General features: G+C 56.2%; 1 protein-coding gene across 9 annotated transcripts in view; it reads left to right on the top strand.

The window, feature by feature from the left end:
- The first annotated feature begins 169 nt into the window (after positions 1–169).
- The window catches only part of PHACTR4 (phosphatase and actin regulator 4), a 39477-nt gene continuing 16990 nt past the window's right edge, over positions 170–22656 (top strand). The window contains exons 1-4 of one of the 9 annotated variants that reach the window (XM_042894666.1): positions 194–228; positions 9381–9427; positions 10937–10990; positions 11320–11391. Coding sequence is in view for 5 of the 9 variants with exons in the window: in XM_042894658.1 (XP_042750592.1) it covers positions 11106–11391 (286 nt within the window). In the remaining 4 variants the exon portion in view is untranslated. The other 8 variants (XM_042894665.1, XM_042894664.1, XM_042894663.1 and 5 more) reach the window with 8 other exon arrangements.

The raw sequence follows: 22656 nt of genomic DNA, 5'->3' as shown, positions 1-22656 counted from the left end.
GGCGTGGCCTGGCATGGGTGAGGGGCGTGGCCTAACTCTGAGTGTTGTGCGATCTGACCCGGAAGGGGTGTGGTCTAACCCGGAAGGGACGTGATCTGACCCTCGGTGGCGGGGGCGTGGTCTGCACGCCTGACGGACTACAGCTCCCGGCATGCCCCGCGTGCGCTGCCCGGTTTCCGTCGGGCCGGCCCTGGGGAGCGGCGGGGCTCAGCCGGCGGCGGGCAGCAGGTGAGGGCGGGCGGTGCTGGGCTCGCTGTGAGCCGGGCGAGGAGCGGGGAAGTGCGGGCTTGCGAGGCAGCCAGGCGCAGTGCGGGTCCGAGCTCCGTGCCCGGACCCCGCCGCTCTCCTCCGCCCTCGGGGCCGCTCCGTTCCGCTCCCTCTCCCCCCCCCCCTCCGCGTTCGGCTCTCGGTTCGCTTTGTCCTCCGGCTCCTCCCGTGCGTTCGGCCTCTGTGTGGGGCCGTGCTCCTCGAGCCGCTCCGTGTTGCTGTGCGCCCTTTGATTGACTCTGAATTGCCTCACGTTGTCGGTGAGACCCAAAGCTGCGGTTTTGCGGAGCTCGGATTTCTTTTTCAACGAGTGGGGAAGCAAAGAGGGGGGAAACAGGGCCGTTGGTGATGATGGGGTTTTGGCGGTGCGCTGGTTTAACTTAGCGCTCAGCGTCCCCCCCTCGTAATGCAGGGAATGAAAGCTGCCCTTTCCATCACTGCTGGACGTGGCTGCACCCATCTGTCTGGAATTGAGGTGTGGGTGCCCTGCACCGGGGCTCTGCTGTCACTGCATCCCGGGGGCTCTGCTGGATGCTGAGCTGCCCTCCTGCACTGCCACGGAGCATCCTCTGTCCGGGCAGAGCTGTACCTGCACACACAGCTCCTGTTTCCATTGGGTTCTGCTGTGTTTGGTGTGTATTGCAATGGGTCTTTAGGTGGTGGTCAACAAAACCCGAGTCTGCTGTTGGAGCTGGAAGCAAAGAGTGGTGGGAGCTGTGCTGGTGCTGCTGTCACATGCTGACAGCCATCGGGGTGGTCGTGGCCATGCAGGGATTCAGGAGGGCATTAACAATGTGAGGGTGCTGCTCTGCTGCTGCCCCAATTATCAGCCCCCCAACTGCAGCCTCACATCCCTGATTGCATTTATTCCCTGGGAAGGGGTGGGAGGGCTGATGACCCCTAGAGAGAGGCTTGTTGTGAGTGGATGATCGGGGGGATGCAGCACCTTCCCTATGAAAACAGGCTGGGGGAGCTGGGCTTGTTCAGCCTGGAGAAAGGAAGCTGTGGGGTGACCTCATTGCAGCCTGCAGTACCTAAAGGGAGCCTGAAACAGGAGGGGAATCAACTCTTGGAAAGGGGAGATAACAGCAGGACAGGGGGAAATGGTTTGAAGTTGAGGGAGGGCAGATTGAGGTTGGATGTCAGGGGGAAGTTCTGTGCTATGAGAGTGGTGAGGTGCTGGAACAGCTGCCCAGAGAGGCTGTGATGCCCCGTCCATCCCTGGAGGTGTTCAAGGCCAGGTTGGATGGGGCCCTGGGCAGGTATTGAATGTGGAGGTTGGTGGCCCTGCATGCAGCAGGGGGTTGGAGCTTCATCATCCTTGAGGTCCCTTCCAACCCGGGTGACTCTGTGATTCTGGATCGGTTGTGTGAAAGGTAAAGCAGCTGTGGCAGAGGTAGGAAAGTGGAGGGCAGTTCAAACGGGTGTCCTGGAGATAGGGTCTGCTTTCCCCAGCCCATGGAAGGAGGAGAGAAAGCAAATTAACTCAGTGCTTCTGTGCTTGCAGCGTGCTGATGGCAGAGCAGCCAGGAGCTGCTGCGCAGTGAAGTTCAGACCACGAACTGATGCACCACAGCCACTCTGGTGCAGCACTGCTGGTGGCAAAGCGACAGAGCTGTGAGATTCCAGCTGCCTTTGTGCTGCAGGGACCAGGGAAAATAGTCATCAGTGAAAGGAGGGATGGGCTGAGTGCATTGCGAGGTTGCTCTGTGGCTGCTGGGATGTTAAGTGCAGTCCATCTGTTGCACGGTGTCATTTCCTGCTGGCCTGTTATTCCACCAGGGTTTGTTCCCCTGGCTGGTGCTTGCATGATGCCAGAAGAGGACTGATGAGAAGCTGAGTCGTTGTCCCTTAGATCTCTGATTAGAGGCAGGAGAGAAGTGGCACATCTGTGGGCTTCATCTATTTGGCACTGAGAGCATCCTGCTCCAGGCTGAGCCAGGTCACAGGCTGATTGATTTAACCTTGTGTTCCAAATCCATTTTGAACGTGCAGCCCCCTAATTGTCAACCGAGAAAAAGCCAAAACCAACCCCAAAAGGCACTGATGAGATCGCAGGCTTCTTTAAAGGCCATTTCTCAGCTCAGCTGCACCATCTCAGAGCAATCTCCACCTTTGGGGTGGGGTTGTCAGATGAGTGCTGTCAGGCTGTCTGGGCTTGTGCTGTTTTCCAGCAGTTCAGCCGATATCCATGGCTCGAGGCCATCTGATTTTTGGTTACCTGCTCAGCATGCAGTGATGGCTGGCAGAGGGGCGACGTGGGGAAACTCACAGCTGCTAAGCGAGCCTGACTCCCAGCATCACCAGCAGTGGTTTTGGCTGCTGTTCTTGTTCTGTTTCGCCTGTCTTGTAAATACTGGGCTGTTTTCTTTTCTGATGATGGAGAGAGGTGCCTGGATTGGCAAACTGTGCGTGGCTGTGAGGTGGGGAGGGAGTGATGTGAGCGCACGGGGTCAGGAAAGCAGGAGGAGGGAGTGCAGCACCTCCAGCACGCGATGCCTGTGGTTCCATGGGTCAGTGCTGCACACCTCAGGTATTCCTGCACTGAGCTGCTGGCTGCGGGGCTGCTGCGTTTGTGGCAGCTCAGCACGAGCAGGAGGGCTGTTTGCTTGTTTTACTGCCCTGTTTATCTAAGGAGCAGGATTCCTCACGTGGGTGTGAGCTCCCTGCCTTCCCGTTTCAGGTAGGACAGCAGAGCTGTGTGATCACACAGGCGGGTGGTGCCGTGTCCTTCAGCTCTCCCTGCTGCTCACCCTGGTGGGCTTTGCCTTCATGCAGCCCCTTCCGTTGGCCACAGCAAAGCTGCTTCAAACCCTCACCTCGCTGCAACCCCTCCTCTTTGCTGCTCCCAAGGTGACTTTTGCAGCAGCCATCAGAACCTCCCACCTCCACGCCAGCAGTGAGGGGTTTGATTTGCATGATGGAGATAGCACAGCAGCTCCGTGCCTTTCCAGCCTCCTGTCTTCTTGCTCTCACGCCCTGTCAGAGCACAGCCTGTGCCTGACCTCAGAGCACCGCATCAGCCGCTCACTGGAGAGCAGTGTTAGCACCTCGGGGTGCCTGCCCTGCTGAGCAAACAGCACTGCAGTTGCTTTGGAGATGGTGTGAGCTCTCCTAAAGCTCTGTTTCTGCAGCATTGTCACAGCGCAGGTCCTCATTTTGGTGTCCCCTACCAGCTCTGCCTTCAGAAATAATTGCCTGCTGGAAGGAGCTGACCGAAGGGCTGTGATGCATTGCAATTGTTTGGCTGTGTGCAAAGCAGCCTTTTGGGGTGGAGTGTTTGCAGGTGCTTGGCAGGTAGCTTCCTTCAGTGCCCTTCTGCCTTTTGGGCAGATCAGGTGGGTTTTGTGGGGTGGTTTTGTAGGTTCTGTGAGCCTGGGCAACCAGAGGGGCTGTTCAGTGGGGTGAGACACGCTCGTTTGGATGGGCAGAAGGAATAAGGGGTGGCCAGGCAGAGCAGGGGGGATTCGTGGCTCCTGCAGCTCGTTGCACTCAGTGCAACGCATGGCAGGGATCACCTCCTGCATTGGTTTTTCTGCCTTGGCTGCACCAGCAGGCTGTGTCTGTTGGGAAGGTGGGCAGTCGGGCACTGCTTGCACAGCGCTGAGAGCGAGACCTCCCCAGGTGCCTGCAGACCACAGGGGCTGCAGGTCCCACAAAGCAGGTTTGAGTGTTTTATTGCCCGCTCTCCAGGCTATTGCTTCCTTTGTAAAAGGGTTATTTCCTTCCTGCAGTGCAGCATGGAGCAGGAGGAGGGTGTGCAAGCAAGGCAGACCGCACAGCAGCTGCAGCAGTGTTGGTGCACCATTGCATTTTGAGATTCACCGCTGCTCTGTCCAGGGCAGGGAGTGCCCTGATGATGATGGCAGGATGTGCTCTGCCCAGGGGAGAGGGGCTGTCCTCAGAAATCAGTGCATGTGCTTTAGCACACTGTGAGTTCAGCTGGTCTGTGAGTGGGCTGCAGCAGTTCTGGTGGCTGCAGTTGGTGCTGCGGTCCCTTGGCAGCGCAGCTGTTGTGCAGGCAGGCTGTGCTCCGCATCCCCGGCCCTGCAGCACAAAAGCAGAGCTGGGAGCAGAGCTGCTCTGCGTGCCCATCTGCCTGTGCCACTGCTGGGAGCTGCAGTTTGGAAGTGCTTTTAATTGTGCAGCTGGTTTGCCATGGCACGGCTCACGGAGCTGTTGGTTCTCAGGGAATGGGAGCAACGAGGGGCAGAGGGAACTGGTAGAACTGGAATGCCAGGCTGCGGGGGGTGCACGGAGCTGGGCTGGCGTTTGTTGACGCTGCAGGTTTTGCTCCTGAGCACATTGGAGGGGTTTAAATAACAGTTTGGAAGCGGAGACCTGAAATCATCCCGTCGACGTGAGGAAGGAAGCCCTGTCTCACCCAAATCTTGGATGCTGGGGGATCTTGGAGCAGCTCAGGCAGAGGTGAGGCTGTGGGCTGGGGAGCAGAGCAGAGCCCTCCTGGCCTGGTAACCCAGCGTGGCTGCAGATGGTGCTGCTCCAGTGCAGGGCTCTGTGCAACGCCTCCAAGCACTGCGTGTGCTGGAGGAGCCCTGGGTGCCTTCGCTCCCTTCCCATACACTGAGCAAGTGTTCGTTCATGGCCACGTGGCCAACAGATTGAGGAACTGGACTGGATTGAAACCAGCTGCTGCTGCTGCCCTGGGCTGCCTGTGGAAGGGCTCACGGATCCCGTGGCTCTGCTTCCTTCTGAGCAAGGCTCTGGGGTTCCTTGGCTCTGGCTTTGGGCTGTGTGCTGTCCCTTGTATTGCTATGGGGCTCTTCTTCACCTCTTAATTCTTATGGGAAGCTGCTCCTTGCTTTGGCTCACCCAAGTGGAGGCATCACAAAGCTGTCCCAGATTTATGAGCGTGATGTTATTGCAAGGCAGCAGAGAAGTGGGGTGCTTTGATTCCTGCCGCAGCTCTTTGCTGTGCGTGCAGGAGGGACGCAGACCTCGTTAGTTAAGGCTGTGATAAAAGCCCCCTGCTGCTCTGTCTGCAGTAAGATAAGCCATGCCCAGAGCTAGCCCAGCCTGCAGGGAGCCTTAGTGACAGGGAGCCAGGTGAAGAAGCGGTTGCTTTGTTCCCCTTGGTTGCAGGCATGCAGATGGAGCAGTGGAAGTGCTGCAGCTGGGCGCCCTGAGCTCTGCCCCCTCCCAGGGCATGGAGAGCCACAGCTCCCAGCACGCAGCCCTGTGTTCCCAATGGAGGCAGCTCTGGGTTCTGCCTGCTGGGATGGACACAGAGCTGCCTCTGGATCTGAGGAAGTGCAGCGCTTTCCCTTTGTTTCTGGGATTGGGGTCCTGCTGGATTTGGCTGCCACATCCAGGAGCCTCTCAGTGTGCTGCTGGCTGGGATCAGCGCTGTGGGCGGGGGGTTGGCTCCTCTCTAAGTGGTGCTGGCACCTATCAGAGGCTGCCTGTGCCAAGCAGAACACCAGCTTTGATGTGCTGGGGGGGGGGAGGGGGAGGTCAGCAAACCTGCTCTCCTGTCCAAGGACACAGCAGTGGAACAGGGGAGAGAGCTGAGCAGAAAGTCAGAGCTCGCAGTGCCATCTGCTTGTGCTGAAGCCCCACGGAAGGCCCAGCAGTGCAGGTTGGGTCCGAGCTGTGCACAGCATCAGTGCTTGGTGTGCTGCAATGGAAACGGCAAAGGGTTGGGCTTTTTTTACAGGGGAAGTTCCCATGCAGAAACGTTACGGGTTGTGTTGGTGCTGTGCTGCCTGCTGGGGCTACGGGGGGTGGGCAGGTTGGTTTGTTGGGGTAACAGCGTGGAATCACACTCTGCTATCTCAATTCATTAGCACACGTCCTGGTGATGTGTATGTGTTCATAAAGTGCTGTGTTCTCATTCTATGGATGACCAGAACCTCGTTAACGTCCTGCTTTAATTCTATCAGCTGTCATCCCTGGCGTTGTTTTCATCTTTTGCTTTGCTTCGTCTCTGGTCTCTGCAAGCAAGTTACCTCATTCAGTCCATTGCAATTACTCACCTACGTCTTCCTCTAATCTAAAAGGTTCCCCAACTCCATGCTGGCAGTGTTGGATCGTTGTGCCACCCCCAGGCAGCTGCCACAGCACCGAGAGATTTCTGCTGCTTTCTCAGGGATCCCATTATCAAATGCTGCATCTGCAACGAGGAGCTGCTGGTTTCCTTAGCTGCTCTATGAGGATTTCTCCCACCCGGTTGTTGGCTGTGCAGGTTGTACGTGCAGTTGTCATTTGCAGCTCTGTTTCTGTGTTTGTCCTTTCTTCCACAAAGCCCTTCCAGCTCAGCAGCTGCAGAGCTGCAAACCCTGTCCTGGGTGGAGGCAGTTCCACCACAGTGCAGCAAATGGTGACGGAACGGTGATAAGCGAAGGATGTGAGCAAAGCAAACTGCAGGGACTGCAGCCCAGAGGGGTTTCTCTCGTGGGGTTTAAGCTCTTATCTGCAGCTGAACTCTGAGCTGCCCTCAGGAGCTGCTCTGTGCCTCGAGTTGTTTTCTTTCATGTTGTGGGTGCTTATGGTGCGCATCAGAGCTGGACTCTGTTCCTTGGGCTGCTGGGTGTGGGTCAGTCCTCTGCCTTGCTGTGGGGACGCAGCAGCTGTAGTTTGGGGCCATGATAAGGACATCCTGGCTCTCCCCTGTGTGCTTTTCTCCTAAAGCAGGGAGAAGCTTTTGGCTCGCTGCAGGACAGCCTTGCCATGCTGTCAGGAATGTTGGGAATGGGGACAGGAGGGCAGCTGGGGGTGCAGGTGATGCCCCACTCCCACCTGGGGGTGTCACAGCTGTACATCAGCTGAGAATAAAAACGAGCCCTGCACTGCTTTGCTTCTGGCTGCACTTGGAAGCATCCCTGAGTCTTTTGAAAGATGCTGTTTGGTGTTGGAGCTGAGGTGAGCAGCCTGAGATCAGAAGCAGCATGAGGGCAGAGTGGCACAGCTAATGAGCTGCACTGTGATGGCCTATGGAGCATCCGAGTGCTCCAGGCATGGGCTGCTGCACATGGGGCTGTGAAAAAGCAATGAAGGTGGTACAGCAAAGCCTGGGGCTGGGGGAAAGAAGCACCAAGACCAGGTCCTGTCCTCCCCAGCCCACACTGTGCCTCTTGCAACTGCTTGCTGCTCACCTGGCTCATCCTGACTGCTGCAGGAGCGAGGAGGAAAGCTGCAGCCCATCCTGTGCTGCTGCAGGGCTGCACCAGGCAGGAGTGCAGGGCTGTGCTGTGCTGTGTCTGGCTGCTGCAGGCTCTGAGCTGCAAGAATAGTGCTGAGAACGCAGCGTGGCAGTGCCTCATTTCTGCTGCAGAGCTGGAAAAAAGGCGTCACCTCATCACGAGATCAGAGCGGGGTCAGTGGAAAAAGATGTATTCTTAGATTGGTACAGAAAGCTGAAAAAAGTGCAGAAAAGCACCGTTTGAATGCAGTGGGCCAAGGCTGTGATGGCAGCAGCAGGGATGGGTGGTGGCACAGCAGAGGGCTGTGAGCATCCCGGGGCAGTGCTGGCACGTGGCTCGTGGTGCAGACAGATCCCACGTCTGAATGGTGGTACAGGGACGTGTGATGTGCTGTGCTAAAAGGAGTGACATCCAGGTTTTCTCAGGCCTGCTGGCTGCAGGGAGGACGGAGCATCTGGCAGTGGGGGTGGCAGTAAGATCCCATCCTGCAGGGCATGTTATCCATTGTCCGTTGTTCAGCTGGTGCTGCAGCACTGTGTGCACTGCATCAGCCATTGCTTTGCTGAGCGAGGCAGGGACGTGTGTGCCTGCTTTGGCATCCTGGTGGGAGCACCAGCAGTGCTGATGTTGCTCCCTCTGCTCTAAGCTGGTTAATAACTGGGTGCTGGAGGGATCCCTTCTGGTTGGGGTGGAGATGCTTGCAGCCGTGCTGTCCCAAGTGATGCATCTTGGTGCACAAAGCTGCTGTCTGGCCCTGAGTGTGCTGCCTGCATCAGTATTCCAGGCACAAGCAGAGCCCTGGTGACACGCAGAGCTCGGCACTGTGCAGGAATGCCCTTGAAAGGCAAATTAAGCCAAACTCGCCGGTGGCTTTGGGGAGCAGCAGGGCTGCTGTCATCTCTGCTAAGGATGAAGTAGGTTTTGAGGTGTCTGATTTTGCTGCTCTTCTGCTTCCCTTTCCCAAAAGATGTGAGCTGCAGACGTGCTGTGCTGTGGGGCTGCTGCTAAGGGGGGTTTGTGTGCAGGTGCTGAGGTGGTGCCTGGAGATACAGAGCCCTCAACAAGGAGCACTCATGGCTTCTGCACGTGGTATCCTTGCTCATGGAAGCGTTTAGAGCAGGTTTTGTTGAATGCATGTGCTAAAATCACAGCCCTGAAGCACGTGTGTGTTTCAGCTGTGTTCATGGATTAAAGTAGGGGGGTTCTTGGGGTGTTTCTCAAGTGACTTCAGGATGAGCTGCCTCTGAAACGAGCACCACGGGATGCTCTGGGTGGTGATTTGCTGTGCAGTCCTCACAGATCACGCTTCCCCGTGCTGAGCTGTTTACAAGCTGTGGTTCCCAGCCGTGCTCTGAGCACTGATGTCTTTATCTGGGAGTTCTCCCTGTCTGGGAGTCCTGCAGCAGGAGCAGCCTGCGTTGTTCCTGGCCGGTCCATGCAAAGCATTTCCAAACTGCTGAGTGTGTTTCTGTTGGAATCCAGGCGTGTCCCCATTTCCCCAAACTCAGTTCCTCTCACACCTCATTGCAGAACTCTCCCCAGACAACAGCTGGGCTTCCTACTGAGATCCCAGTTCCTCCTTGTGGTCCCCTTTCCCCAGACGTTCAGCGCTGCCGTGTGTGAGAGCTGTGCACGTGCTGCCCTCATTGCTCCATGTGCACTGCTGTTCCTTTGCAGCAGGCATGTGGTGCCCTGCTGGAGACGTGAAGGACCAAAGCTTTGTGAGTGCTGCACCTCTGCTTTGTCTCACTTTTCCTCCCCAAGCACAGTGTGCAGCTCTGAGGCAGAGGGACGGCGCTGCTCTCTTGTCTGTGTGTTCTGGGGAGGATTTGTGCTGCTGTTCTCTGCACGACGGCTGTGCTGTGCTGCTGAAGAAGTGAAATTAAACGTGGGCTTTGCTCACGCTTGGAATTCTAATCTGTGTGTCACTTTTGTTTCCTGTTTTCATAGGAACTGCTCAGAGCATCGGTGGTTGGGAGGAATGGAGGAGAGCTCTGGTGAGTACTGTGATGCTGTAGCACAGGCTGTGAACCTGTTCCTTCTTCCTTGGATAAGCACTGCAGTGAACCTCGTTATTTTGAGCCTCACGTCTTTAATTTGAGGCAGATGATTGCAAATGAGGTGGTTTGCATCAGCTGCAACTCTGCTGCACAAATGGTGTGGGCTGGAGCCAATGGATCTCTTCTGAAATCTCCCTTCCCTGTGAGCTGGAATTGGGCTCTTGAATACCCCAAGCTCTTGGAAGCAAGCAACATCCCTTTTCTTGATAGGGAGGAGGCCAGGAGCATTGAGCTGGTGTGTGATTGGAGCAAGGCAGTGACAAGTCAGAAGGAGGAATCAGCTGCTAGCTCCTGATTTTGCTGTATTAATTTCCCTGGGCTGCTCTGTCTTGCAGAAGATGTGAAGTTTTTAATTGAAATTTGGCTTTAAAGCTCTTGCTTTAGGCACAGCTTACCACTTGCCCTTAGGCGAGCGAGCTCCTTCCTTTCAGCTTTAAGCAATGCAAGAATTGGGTTTCCTCTAAAACTAGCAGGTTTTTGACCCAGTGTTATGAGTGAGTGTTCCAGCCACGTGCCAAAAGGGTGCTGGAAAAAAGCACTGCCTTCCATTACCCTTTTTTTCATCGCCATTGAGATGGGGTTTGCATGGTGGGCAGCCCATGTCCACGCTGTAGCAGCCGATGGCTCCCACCTCGTGCAGCTCTGTGAGCACCAATGTGATTTCCAGCCTCTTCCTGTGCAATCAGGTGATGCCACCCTTGAAGCTCGAGGAGCAGCGTGTGTGACAGCAGCATGGGGAGCTGGGGCTGCCAGGTCTTGCCTTCGTGCAGAGCTGCTTGGAGAGAGCCAAGCACACGTTCCTGCAGTCACATCAGCCTTATAATCCTGGTGGCGAGCGCTGCTGCTGTGCCCTCTAATTGTTGGTGCAAGGTGCCCGTTTAATTGGCGGTGGCGTTTCCTCCACAGTTTGCTTGTGGCAAAACTGATGCCAGATGAAGCCTTCTGATGGAGGTGGGAGCAGTGGCCGTGCAGATGGCAGCTCCCTGCTCGGCCCTGGGGTGCAGGCAGCAGCAGGGTGAGTTGTTCCATCCCTCCAGCCTTCACGGCGTGGCTTCGAGCAGCACTGTGGGCTCTGCTGAGGCTGCCCGTGGCCGGCTGCGTTCTGTCACAAAGCTTCACGTCCCTCCCTGCTCCTTGTGTTGGTGTGCTGGAGCCTGTCGGGCTGCCAGGAGCTCTGTTTGCTGATGGGAGCAGTGCTGGGGCGCGGGATGTGAAAGGCCTCACGTTCTGCTCACGTCTCATCAGGTGAAGTAGAGCTGCTTCCCCTTCAGGATGGAGAACCTGGGCTCAACCTTTGCACGCTCAGCGCCCCCAGAGCTGACCGTGAAGCTTTGTGTCCTCAGTGCTGGGAGCTGAGAGCCCCGTACTCAAAGCAGAGTAAACAGATGGGTCTCTTATTGCTATTTTTTTTTAATTACTTTGCTTTTAAGGACGCTCATTCTGCAGGTGCTGCTAAGCTCAGGACTCCGGGTTGCTCCGGGCACCGGGGCTGGAGATGAGGTAAGGCAGAGCTGCGTGCAGGAGCTGAAGCCCGTGCCCTTTGCTCCTGCAGAGCCTGGTGCTTTTTGATGCTGTCCTTAACCTGGTTGTATATTAACTGCCCTCCCAATGCTGCATGGCTGGCTTTTGTTTTAACCGCATTGGCGCGTGTTCAGAGCTGGTGTGCTTCGAATGGCCACTGGGACTGCACAGCCGAGCAGAAATCCTTTTTAGCTGTCAGGCTTCGCTGGCCACAGTGGGTGGGGGAGCTCCTCTTGGCTGGGTGCCCCAGCTAATTAAAAATGAAGCGTGCTGTTGTCTTCAGACTTTAATTTGTGCTTGCCCCCCAGGGCTGGTGGAAGCACGGTCTCCATGCGGCTGCAGGGAGGCTTCAAAGCTTGTTGGTGCACATTTTAGAGCAGGTATGCAGCTGAAAATTTGCTCTCAAGTCTACCCTGGGTTATTTTTCCAAGTACAGAGAGGAGCATACAGGAGCTTCTTGGGCTGTGGGCTTGAGTGAGTGTCTGTAGGTGCTTGCAGCTGATCCGGATGTGTGTGTGTTGCAGCCATGGCAGTGAGGGATGGCTGCTGTTCTCTGGGATGGATGGACTGAGCAAAGCAGGCTGTGCTGTGTGATGGCACTGTGAGCTGGCAGTGATTTGGGGTCTGTGTGACGCCGAGCAGTGCCCAAGTTGAGCCATCAGTGTGAGGATGGAGGTGGTGAGAGCAGCACGTGGGTTCTGAATACACAGCTGTGCAGGGCTGAGCTCCCCTTCATCCCAGGGTCCCACCTGCACAGCTGTTGATCTGAAGGGCAGTGGCACTGCAGCATCTCACCCCGTTCGGATCCTCCTGTTGCTGCAGGGAGGCTCAGCATCACCTTCTGTTTTCAGGGTGTTTGCACTGTGTTTGCTGCCCTCTCCCAGGCGCTGCTCCCCTCTCAAACTGCTTTCAGCCCTTTCCCTCGTGGAGGCGATGCAGGGGTGGTGCTGTGACCTAACGAGGACGCAGGCCAAGAGCTCCAGAGCCAGCAGCTTGCTGGTCCAGCAGGCTCTGAGCCTTCCTCCAAGGAAGGCTTTGCTCTCCTTCCACCTTCAGTGCTCTGCTTACAGTTCTGCTGGTGGCACTGGGATGACCCTGTGGGCAACTGCAGGCGACTGCTGAGAGAACTGGGGAACGTGAGCAGCCTCTTGCACACGCTGTTCTAGAATAACACTTGGAGTTTATGGATGCTTGAAGAATATTCTGTAGTTATTTCTGTGTTCACGACCGACTTTCATCCCCTTGGTCTCCTGCTGTGCTACTTTTTTGCCAGTTCTTTTCCAACTGAAAAAAGGAAATACTCCTTGAGTTCTTAAGCTCTGTGTAGACAAAGCTGCAGTTTGTTTCATCATCTGTGCTGGCTGCTGGGCTGCGAGCCTCGTAAGGAAACCAGCGTGATATGGATCTGCTGCTTTTGGACACTGGGACTCCAAATGGAGTCTGAGGAGAGGAAGGGGCTGGGAATGGGAGCGCTGCCGTGCCACCAGCATTGCTGCTTGCTCCCAGCAGGATGTGTGGCTGAACAAGGGCCAGCAGATGCTCCAGAGTTTGGGAAATGAGTGCGTGATCATTGCTCGAGCAGATGGATTTGCAGATCACCTCTGATTCAAAGCACAGCCACGCTGCTCCTTTGGGTAATGCCCTGCAGGGAAGGTTTGTCCTCCAGGAAGGCACGAGCCGCAGTTCCCTCATGCAATATATTATACAGCAGTATAACTGTTTTGTGCAATACAATAGAAGAGCCAAAGTGGCCAGAGTGCCTGAGATTAAACGTTTAATTATGGCTGAAGTGCGCTGTGCTGCGAGAGGCCAAATGTGCCGGAGACACATTTACTGCAGGGTTGTGCTGAGCTCATCTGGGACCATTTGACTTTTAAACGAGGTGCAGCACAGAACGCTGGCTAACCTGCCTGAAAGCATTACTGTAAGTAGGTGAGCGCATTTGGCAGGTTAGCAAAACCCTTTGGGACACAATCCTGATGTTCTTTTGTTCTTCAGCTCGCAGTTCCCAGGGTGTGTGGGGTGGTTTATGGGATGCCTGCACTGCTGTGCCTCTGCAGGTGACCTTGGCGCTGTAGCACCCCGTTCTGGGCTGTGGTAAAGCTGTGGGTGCTCAGTTTGTGCAGCTTTCTCTGCCTGGAGGAGAGCAGAGCTCGTCGTGCCCTGGTGGCTCTGCTGTGAGTGTGTGGGAATGAAATACCTGGCGTGATGGGCTGCCAGGAGCCAGGTGGGGCGGAGGCTGGCACTGAGGGAGAGGTGTTGCACCTGCAGTGCTCAGATTGAGTTGAACAGTTTCCTTGTATTGAGAGATAAGGCTCTATAGGACGTGTAATCAATCCGAGCCGACTCGCTGGGTAAGTAGGGCACTGCTGGAGGGCCTCAGCCCAGACCTGACGCTCACATCGCCCTCTGCAGTGCTGCTTTCTGTCATTTGCCACCTGATTTCAGTAGTGGATCTCATTGGGACCGAGAGAGAAGCCTCTTCGGGAGCGGAGGTACGAATGCTTGTTTTAAATGGAGCCATTGTTGTTAGCATTTTTATGGGTCACACAGCAGCAGTGCCTGTGGATGAATGGCAAACCCAGCCCTTGGGGTGGGATGCTGATGCTGCTGCTGATGCTGCTGCCCTCACAGTGGGGTTAACTGAACAAAGCTGCTCTCTGCACAGTGTTGGGAAGGAGCCCAGCTGTTTTCTGGAGGTGGCTATTTTCTCCTCAAACACAGCATGAAACCCACGTCCCATGAAGCCCATGAAGCCCTGGGGTGGCTTCGTGCTGGTGTGGGGCTGAGCCAGCCGTGATGGGCAGGTGATAACCACAGGTTAACGGGTGCGAGGAGAGCTTGGGAAAAGCAGCCCTCCATCCTGGCTGTCCTTGCTGGCTTTCTAAAGGACTTGGCAGCTGGTTTTTGGGGATGTTTCATTCCTGTGCCTTACAAATGATGAGTGCCTCCGCTCCCATCTGCCTCCTGCGGGTGGCACAGCGCCGTTCCTTCCGACTGAGCGCTGCAGTGCTGCGGCGCGGCCGCCGGGGGGCGATCGTGAGTCGGCCGGGGGGGGGGGGGGGAAATAATGGGGGAAATAATGGGGGAAATAATGGGGGAAATGGGGCTGCGAGGAGCTGGGGAGGTCGGGAATAATAAGGGGAGGCTTTGGGGGATGCAGCGTGTCTTCTTACGAGGAGCACAGCGGCCGGCTCTGTCTGAGCGCAGTGTGTTGCAGGGGTTAAGTTGCATTTCACTTCGGGGAGGGATGGAAAATCTCTCCAAGTAATTAACTTAAGATGCCGATGCTAATGAAGGGCTTTCAAAGCCGGGGGCGGTTGGGGGTGGGGGGGGGAATCCCCCGTTGAGTCGATGGCAGCGGGGCCTAAGGAGTGATGCTGCAATTATTAGGCTGAAATGATGTTGAACACGAAGCTAATCCCGTTATCTTGCAAATATGGAGGAAACTGCTTGCTCCGGATAGCTCTGTAATGGGATTATTGCAGCGAGTGGCACCCCTGACATTCCCTGTCTGCTCGGGGTGAAGCATTGATCAGCACTGAGCAGCCTTCCCGTGGGGGGGGCCGTGGGGCACTGCAGTATTTCTGTTGGAGGAAAAAGCAGCTTTGAGGCTGAGCAGCCTCTCATCTTGAGAAGCGTTCCGTCCTCTGCAGCAGAGATCCCTGGAGCCCATCTCTAAGGCAGAGAGCTGAAGGACGAGGATGAGACGAGGCATCCGTCCCCAAAGCATCGGGTCGCAGTGTGAGGGGTTCGCACTGCAGCGGGTCCTGAGGAGCCACGAGGATGCTGTGAGGATGGAGCCCTCTGCTATGGGGAGGGGCTGCAGGAGGTGGGGATGTGCTGAGCACCGGTTGCTGGGGGTCTTCAGAAGCGTTGTCCCGGGGGTCCTTAAGCCATCTGTGTGATCCACTGCTGTGTCAGCAGTGCAGGAGAGCACAAGAACCGAGGGCATCCGGCAGCCAGGAGAGGAAGGCCTAAAGAGCGAGCCTGCCTGGCTGGGCTGTGAGCTTGCTAGCTCACATACCTGGAATTGCAGCACGCTGTAACTCTTAGGCTGCACGAGTTGAGAAGGTGAGCAAATATTTGCAGAGCTCGTGGCTCAGGCTGCAGTTGCAGCTGGCTGTACCAAAGGCGCTCCCAGTGGGCTGTGACAAACATCCATATGTCCCACCAGCAGTGCAGGAGTGCTGTCTGCTGGTCTCAGTTTGGGATTTTTAGGTGCTGTTTTGGGATTGTGATGCTTATTGCCAGGCAAGGTGGCTGTGTTGGCCCCCAAGAGCAGCACCAGGGCAGAGGAGTCGGTGTGGGAGATGTGAGGGGTCCTACTTGCAGTAGGCAACAACCTCAGGGAGAGAGCTTGCTGCAAGGTGATGACGAGCCGTGCCTCCCAGGCAGTTGGTATTATCTAATCCTGGGCCGTTTCCTTTAATTATATGAAATGTCCTTGACACTGTAAACAATTGCCATGGCATTGTCTGTGCAGAGCTGTGAGTCAAAGATGACGCATGACCAGTGTTAGGTTTGGGGACCGGGGGGGGGCTGGGTGCTCCAGGGGGGCTGGGTGCTCCACGCTCACGGCTGCTCCTGGCACAAAGCTGAGGCCGTGGGGCTGTGCTGCTGGAGGGCACGCAGAGCTCACATCCAGCTTCACATCTGGGCAGTTTCACTGCCCTCTCCAAGGCAATCGGGTTCCAAAGGGGTGAGGAAGGGGATGATCCGCAGCGCTGAACCACGCTGCAGTCCTGCTGGCACCACAGCATTTGCTTGGCACGGTTCAACCTTCAGCCTCGCTGCTTTGTGCTGACACCTGCGTGCTGCATGACAGCGATGTGTGGGGCTGGGTTGGGGGTTCTGCTGGGTGCTGGCGGGGTGGCACTGCTGCCCTGTGCCACTGCTCAGAGCAGCTCCTGGGAGCCCCGTGGGACTGAGCTCCCCGTCGTTATCTTGGTGCTTAAATAGAGGACGAAGCTTGTATCAACGTGAATCACAAAGTTGATAAACTGGAATGGTTCCTCAGAGCTGTCTTCTTGTATGGGGCAAATATTTATCCGCATTGTTTCAGAAGGCAGATTTGTGCAAGTCGGAGGTCAGGCCTGTCGTTACAAGGCACGGCGTGCTTGGAAGGAGCTGCTGTGCCTGGTGTGTGCATCTAAAGCAGCAGTTAGAAAGAAATGCCAACTGTGGGTGAGATCCGAGCTGCATGGGTGCAAAAGGAAAAGAGGAAAAAAAAGTGATATTTTTCTTGTTGGCTCGAAGGGAGCGAAGCCAAATCCGTGTGCTGTGCCCTCCAGTTCCTGTGCCGTGGCAGGAAACTTGGTTTTCTCTTCCAACCGAATCTGCTCGAGATGATCAGAAGCTGAGATTGTGTGCCAAACTCGCCTTGCATTTTAATGAGGAGTTGCTGGCCTGGTCGATAATGAGGGCAGAGCAGGTGCGGTGGAAGTTGGGTGTTCCCCAGCAGCAGAACCATGGGGCTTTTGTGAGCCTCCCTGGGCAGAGCCAAGCGGGGCGGTGGGATGCCCTGGCACCGGTACTGCCTGCTGGTAATGGGGAAAAAATGTGACTTCAGAGCGTGGCTTGGAGGTGTTGAAGGGTAATTGGGCTTCCTGGGGCCTGCAGCGAGCGCCGTGAGGTGGAGGACGTGCTGAAATGCCGTGCTGCAGTTTGGGGTTTTGGGGATGAGGGGCGTGTGTGCTTTGTGAGGCTTCTGCCAGGCCTTAAAAGGAGGAAATGGATCCAAGTTGAAGGAGGGAAGATTTCGGTTGGATGTTAGGGGGAAGTTCTTTACTAGGAGAGTGGTTAGGCCCTGGAACGGGCTGCCCAGGGAGGTTGTGGATGCCCCGTCCTTGGACGTGTTTAAGGCCGGGTTGGACGGGGTCCTGGGCAACCTGATCTGAATGTGTATGTTTGGTGGCCCTGCCAGGCAGGGGGGTTGGAACTACATGATCCTTGGGGTCCCTTCCAACCCGGGTGATTCTGTGATGCTGTGAAATGAGGCTGCTGGTGATCCTCCTGCCCTGCTCATGGCACATCTGCAAGGACTGCGGGTAGGAGAAGAGCTTTGGGATGGCGGGTCTGGCGATGAACGTGGGCAGAGCTCCCTCCTGCTGTTCATTTGCAGCCTGCAGTGCTTTGCAGGGCCTCTCCTGTCCCATTGCCTTACAGGTGACCCTTTGCCAGAGGGCTGGGTTGCCTGCCATAACATCAGTGTAAAGCCACGGGGTGTTGGAGCAGGACATGCTGAGTGTGCTGGGTCTGCCCAGGAGGGCAAGCAGCTGAGTGTGTGCACTCATCCGGGTCAGTGGGAGAGGTGCTGAACCAGAGCAGACCCCGTGCAACCTCTGGAAGGAGAGGGGTGTGCTGGGTTTGTGCTGGAGCTGGGCATTCTGTCTGGCTTTGCTTCCAGTGCTGTGCAACAGGAAGCCTTGGGTGATGATGCTTGGTGGGTTCTTCTCTTTGCGTTTGTTGTCTGAGGGTTTTAATGGGTAAAATAGGAGTTAAGCTCAGTGCTGTTTCTTCCCTAAGCAACAGAATAATTAATGTAATGTTCTCCATGTTTCTGCTTCACGTTTTCCTAATAATATAGCTGCAAGTGACAGATGGGCATCTCGCCTCCGAGCGCTTCGCTGTTGGGAATATGCTGTTGCTTTGCTGATGCCTGATGCTTTGCTGGAATGCATCCTGTATCTGTGCTTCCTCTGGCTTCTGACCAGCGCTCCTGTTCATGCTGCTTCAAGGTGCTCCAAAAAGTCATTTGTTGGCTTTGGAGGTTCCCTTGCTGAAGGACAGCCTGGCTGTGAATCACCACAGCCCTCAAGTTGGCTGAGATGGCAGCGAATCTTTAATTTTCAGGATTACATTCCTCAGCATTCCCTCATCTGTAAACAGGAAAATATTTAGCATATGCGGTAAGTAATTAGGGCGAATGGTGAGGAGGCATTGAAGGTATGTTTTTTCAGTGCTCCCATTGCAAGTCCCACGTCTTCCATTGGGAAACAAGGCTAGGGGCTGCCTTGACCTCACATCCTTGTCCTAGAGCTGTTACAGAGCATTGCTCTGCTCCCTGGGACAGGTGAGTGCTCCTTTGGTTCCTCTGCACCTGAGGATTCCGGCCGGGCTTCTCCTTCTCCAGCATGACATGGCCACGCTCAGTGCAGCTCGGCTCCTGGGCTGCACAGGACCACGTTGGCTGTGGGCTGCTGACACCCCTAGCAGGGAGCACGTGGCATCAGGGTGCTGCCTGGTGTGCCAGCCCCATCGCCGCCTCACTGACCCACTGGTGGGGACGAGGGGACGGGAACACTCTGCGACATGGGAGTTTCCCATTTGGAAAAGTCTCAGGAAGCACGGAGGAAATCACATGGCTTGGGAGCACTTACCTCACTGCTCCGTCCCATCCAACGCAGCAGCTTTCATCAAAGCATGCAGGACCCGAACAATGCAGTGCCAGCTGGCTTATAAATAAACGTGCTTCCGTTTCCACACCAGGATGGCTTTCATACCACATGAGGGGAAAGGAAGAGCGTCACGTTGTTGGCTTGTGACCTTTGAGCCCGAACCACCGGGCTGTAACGGGTGACTCTGACTCCTCCGCATCTCCTTCTGAGCACAGTCCAGAAATGGGCACCTCCGTGGGCAGCCATGTCTTGTTTTCACACTCGTTTCTCATTCTGCCAACCCGCTGAGCTTGGCTGCTGAACAGATTGCCATGGAGGACATCCAGAGCTGGCTGTCCCCTCTTCTCCTCCCTTCAGCCCCGGCGCGATGCTCCTGTGGGCATTGGGAATCCCCATTGGGATTTCAAGCGGGAGCATTTTTGGGCTTCCTGCAGTGACTGCCGATGGGCTGGGAAGGAAAACGCCCAGTATTGCTGGGCTCACAGCACCGGCTCCATCCGCAGGGTTGGGTAATGCAAAAGTCCTTAATGTGCCCATGGCTGAATCATGGGATGTCAGAGCCTGAGTCACTGGAGATGAATGCGGTGTTTCACGTCGGTGCAAACTGAAATGTGAACAACAGTGTCTCTAATAGAGCAGCTAATAATACTTGTGCTCATTACGGGTTTCATTCGGTTTTTAAAGTGAAACAATCAGGAAGAGGTTCCTCCTGCAGCGTGCGTGGACAGATTGGGAGTGCTGCAGTGCTGGGTCTTACTGGGATGCTGCTCTGGGTGCAGAGGAAGGGAAACTTGAGAGGGGAGCACCTGTGTGACGCACCCTTGCACCTTCTTTCACCTGGATGTGCTTGGCTGGGGGCTGAGCTGTGCAGCCCTGGCGTGGTTCAGGCTGTGGGCAGCCACAGATTTGCCCCGTGCCCTATGGGGAGCAGTGGGCTGCTCCCATGCTGTGCTGAGGCAGGTGTCCACATTAACAGCTGATGTTGCTTTTGGGTCGAATTTCTGCTGTTCCGTTGCTCTGCTGTCCTCCTCCCGGTGTTCCTCCCCCTGAAAGAAGAGTTGCAGCTGCTATTCTTCAAGTGCCTGAAGCCCAAACCAAAGCTGCAGATCTGCAGATCTTTGCTCCTCGAGCAGCACAGCTCTGCAAGCATCAGCGAGCAACAACATTGGTGAAGCCTCATTGATGGCTCATGAGACCTCATCAGCGATGCAGGGACGTGGCAGTGCTTTGCTGCCCGCTTCTGTGCGCTCACAGCCCTGAGAGTCACTGAAGCACTGAATCTCTGTGGCTGTGCCAGCTTGTGGGCTGCCCCACTGCAAATGGAAACCTTCCATTGAAACCTAAGGGCGTTTTACTGGTGTTGAAGAAAGGGCTGGGTGTTGATATGCTGCTGTGCTTTAGCAAGCTGTGCGCTCTTTGGTCGCTACGAATGCAGCGTAAACTGCACTGAGGCTCTCTGGAAGTTGGGCAGCTGCAGAGCGAGTGTGCTGCTCTGCAGCAGGGAGGTTCTTCCCATCTCCTCCCAGGGTGTGCAGCTGATGCGCAGTTTGGAGAAGGCATCCAGCCTCTGATCTCTGAGCTTTATGGGCCTTCGCCGGCTGGCTGTGGATTCAAATGGCCTTAAAATGGCTTTTTTCCTTAGTGTCAAAGCAGGGAGCCTTGAAATGAGGTGGAGAGAGCATGCGAGTCTGTCCTCATCGGGCTGCCAGGACGGGGCAGGAAGGCGGGCTGCTATCTGAGCACAGAGATGGGGCCAGAGGTGGGTGGGTGAGAAGAGCAGCCGTGCTGGGAAGCTGATGGAGGCGGTGGAATTTGCTGGTCCGCCCACCTCTGTGCGCTGATCCATCGCTCCTCCACCTGCTGCTGCTGCCCTGCTGCTGACAGAGATGTGGGGCACTCCATCCTCCCATGTGGTTGCAGCTGTGCTTCAGCAGGGAGTGCAGCAGGCCGTGTGCTGGCACGTGGTGTGGCAGCAGAGGGGCTGAAGGCGCCGGTGTTTCCCGGGTGTGTTTGTCCCTCAGGTGGGGATCTCAGATGTCACAGCTGTCCCTTCTTCCTTTTGGGACCAGCTCCCACCCCACACCTGGGTCAGGTGCTCCTTTGGGTTCCTCTGCTTGCTCCCAGCTGTAAGTCACCAGGATCCTAATGAATTCTGATGGCAAACTTGAGAATCCAAGTGGACGTGTTTGAACTCTGCTGTGACGCGAAGGGTCGGGGGATGCTTGCAGCTGGAGCTGTTGAGATGGGACACGAATTAAAAAGAAACTCTCCTATTTTCCTTTTTAAAGAGCAGTTCTCCTTGGCGAGATGGAAACGAGAAAGTGCCCTCCCTGCTCCTGCCTTCCTCCCTTTAACTTTAGCAGAGAGAGAACTGACACTAAGCCGCGTTTTATTGCACGTCTGCCTCGATGCTTGTCAGCACCGGCGCTCCTTCTGAGATCCCCTTTCATCTCAGAGCAGTGCAAGCTCTCTGTTGCTCAGCGTGCCAAGCTTTCTCACTCAGGATGGTGCAGTTTGGGTTCGGGTTCGTGCCGTAGTGAAGCCCCAGCTCTCCTCGCTCCCGGTGAGGAAGGAGCGAGGGGTGTTGATGCTTTGGGTTGTGCAGCTCAGTGGCTGGAGCGTGGCTGTCTCCTCCCCTTCCTGAGCTTCAGCCCCAGCCAGCACAGCTCTGGAATGACAGGCATTCCTGCGCCAGGGGAGCTGGCATGGGCGCCTATTTATGAGAATCAAGTGCCTGGGGAACAGGGAGCGGGACCCGCGTGGCCCACGGGCCGCCCTGCGGCTGCTTCTCCTCAGGCAGCTCCGCTCAGGCTGTGTTGGACCCCTCGGGTGTGGAGTGACCCGTTTGGAGGACCCCGGTGCTCTCCCAGGGTTTGGATTCCTTCCTTTCTCCTCCCGCCGCCTCCCGGAGAGCGGCTTGGGAAGGGATCTCATGGGGCAGCCGCGCTTCTCCAGACCGGTCCATCCAGCTGCTACGGGTGAGTAATGGAGGGCGAGGGAACGGCGGAGACGTGGGGCAGGAAGGCTGCAGGTGGGTCGGGGTGGTGGGAGCTGGGGGGATGCGGGGCCGGGAAGAGCCCACGGCAACGGCTCCGCTTCCTTCCGCTCTCTCCCCCGGCGCTGGGCTGCAGGCTGCGTTTTTGGGATCGCTCATCCCTTACCTGCGTGGCTCAGGGTTCGTCCAGCGCTGGTGCTGCGGTGAAACTCCCCCAGTGCCGCGCTGGGAATCGGCCCTGGGGGCTTCCGAGGGCAGCTTCCTTGGGTGCAGGCTGTCCCAGTACTTGGGGGGCAGCTGCAATGGTGCTGGGGGGCAGAAAGGCCTCGACAGCCACCCGCCTGCTGCTTTCTGCATCTCAGAGTTTGAGGGGATGAGAGCTGGTGGACAGGGATTGCTGTGATGCACAGAAACGAGGACGATGCTGTCACCTCGCACTGAGCTGCTTGCTCTCTCTGTTCCCTAATGTGGAATTTGCTGATATTTGTACTGAAACAGCTGACCCCCCCCCCCCCCAAAAGGGACTACTTTATTTCTTTTTCACTTTTGGAACTTGGAACCTCCCAAGTGTTGTTTGGGCACAGATGAAACTGGTGGCTTTTCTTTGCCACCCCCGGGTCGCTCCGGCCGGTCGTGTTCAAGAGCTGCTAAAAATAAGTGGTGCTGAGGGAGAGTGGAAGGGAGAAATAGGACTTCAGCCTCCTCTGTACAGTCAGGAGCCATCAGCAGCATCCCCTTGGGTCTGGGGGCTGTCAGGAGCCCCTTCTCCTCTTTCTCCCACCCCAAGCACCAGATATTGGTGATTCTCAGAGGGGAAGGGGCTCTCCTGGTGCAGGTCTGTGGGTTTGGGGGTTCTGCTGCTGCTCATGGGCTGCCTGAAGCTGCTCTGTGAGTGCAGTCGTAGTGGTTTAAGGTCGGGGTTCTCCTCTTCCCTGGGCCGTTCAGGCAGTGGACACAAAGCTTTTCAGGCTGCTCTCAGAAGCTAGCAGCATCTGTCCCAAGAGCTTCCTTATACCTCAGCCTTAATGGTATTTCCATCAGAAGTGTGTGCTGAGATGATGGGGGCAGAGCAGCCCAGGGCTCTGCGGAGGCTTGGGGAAGGAAAGCAGTGTGTCCTCAGCCTCCTCCTACCAGCTTCATCCTGCAGCTCTGTCCCAGGCCTTGCCTTCCTTGAAGGAGGATTGTGCCACTTTGTTCGTGAAATGAGCAGCTTCCCCCTGGGCCGTTTGGAAATGTTGGATGAATTGTCA

Source organism: Lagopus leucura, unplaced genomic scaffold (assembly GCF_019238085.1).
Source record: "Lagopus leucura isolate 7727_CA_CO unplaced genomic scaffold, USGS_WTPT01 136-13_obj-0_obj, whole genome shotgun sequence".
In the NCBI taxonomy this organism is placed as follows: domain Eukaryota; kingdom Metazoa; phylum Chordata; class Aves; order Galliformes; family Phasianidae; genus Lagopus; species Lagopus leucura.
Note: the sequence above shows the minus strand (reverse complement) of the source record. Positions and strands in the feature narration are given on the sequence as shown.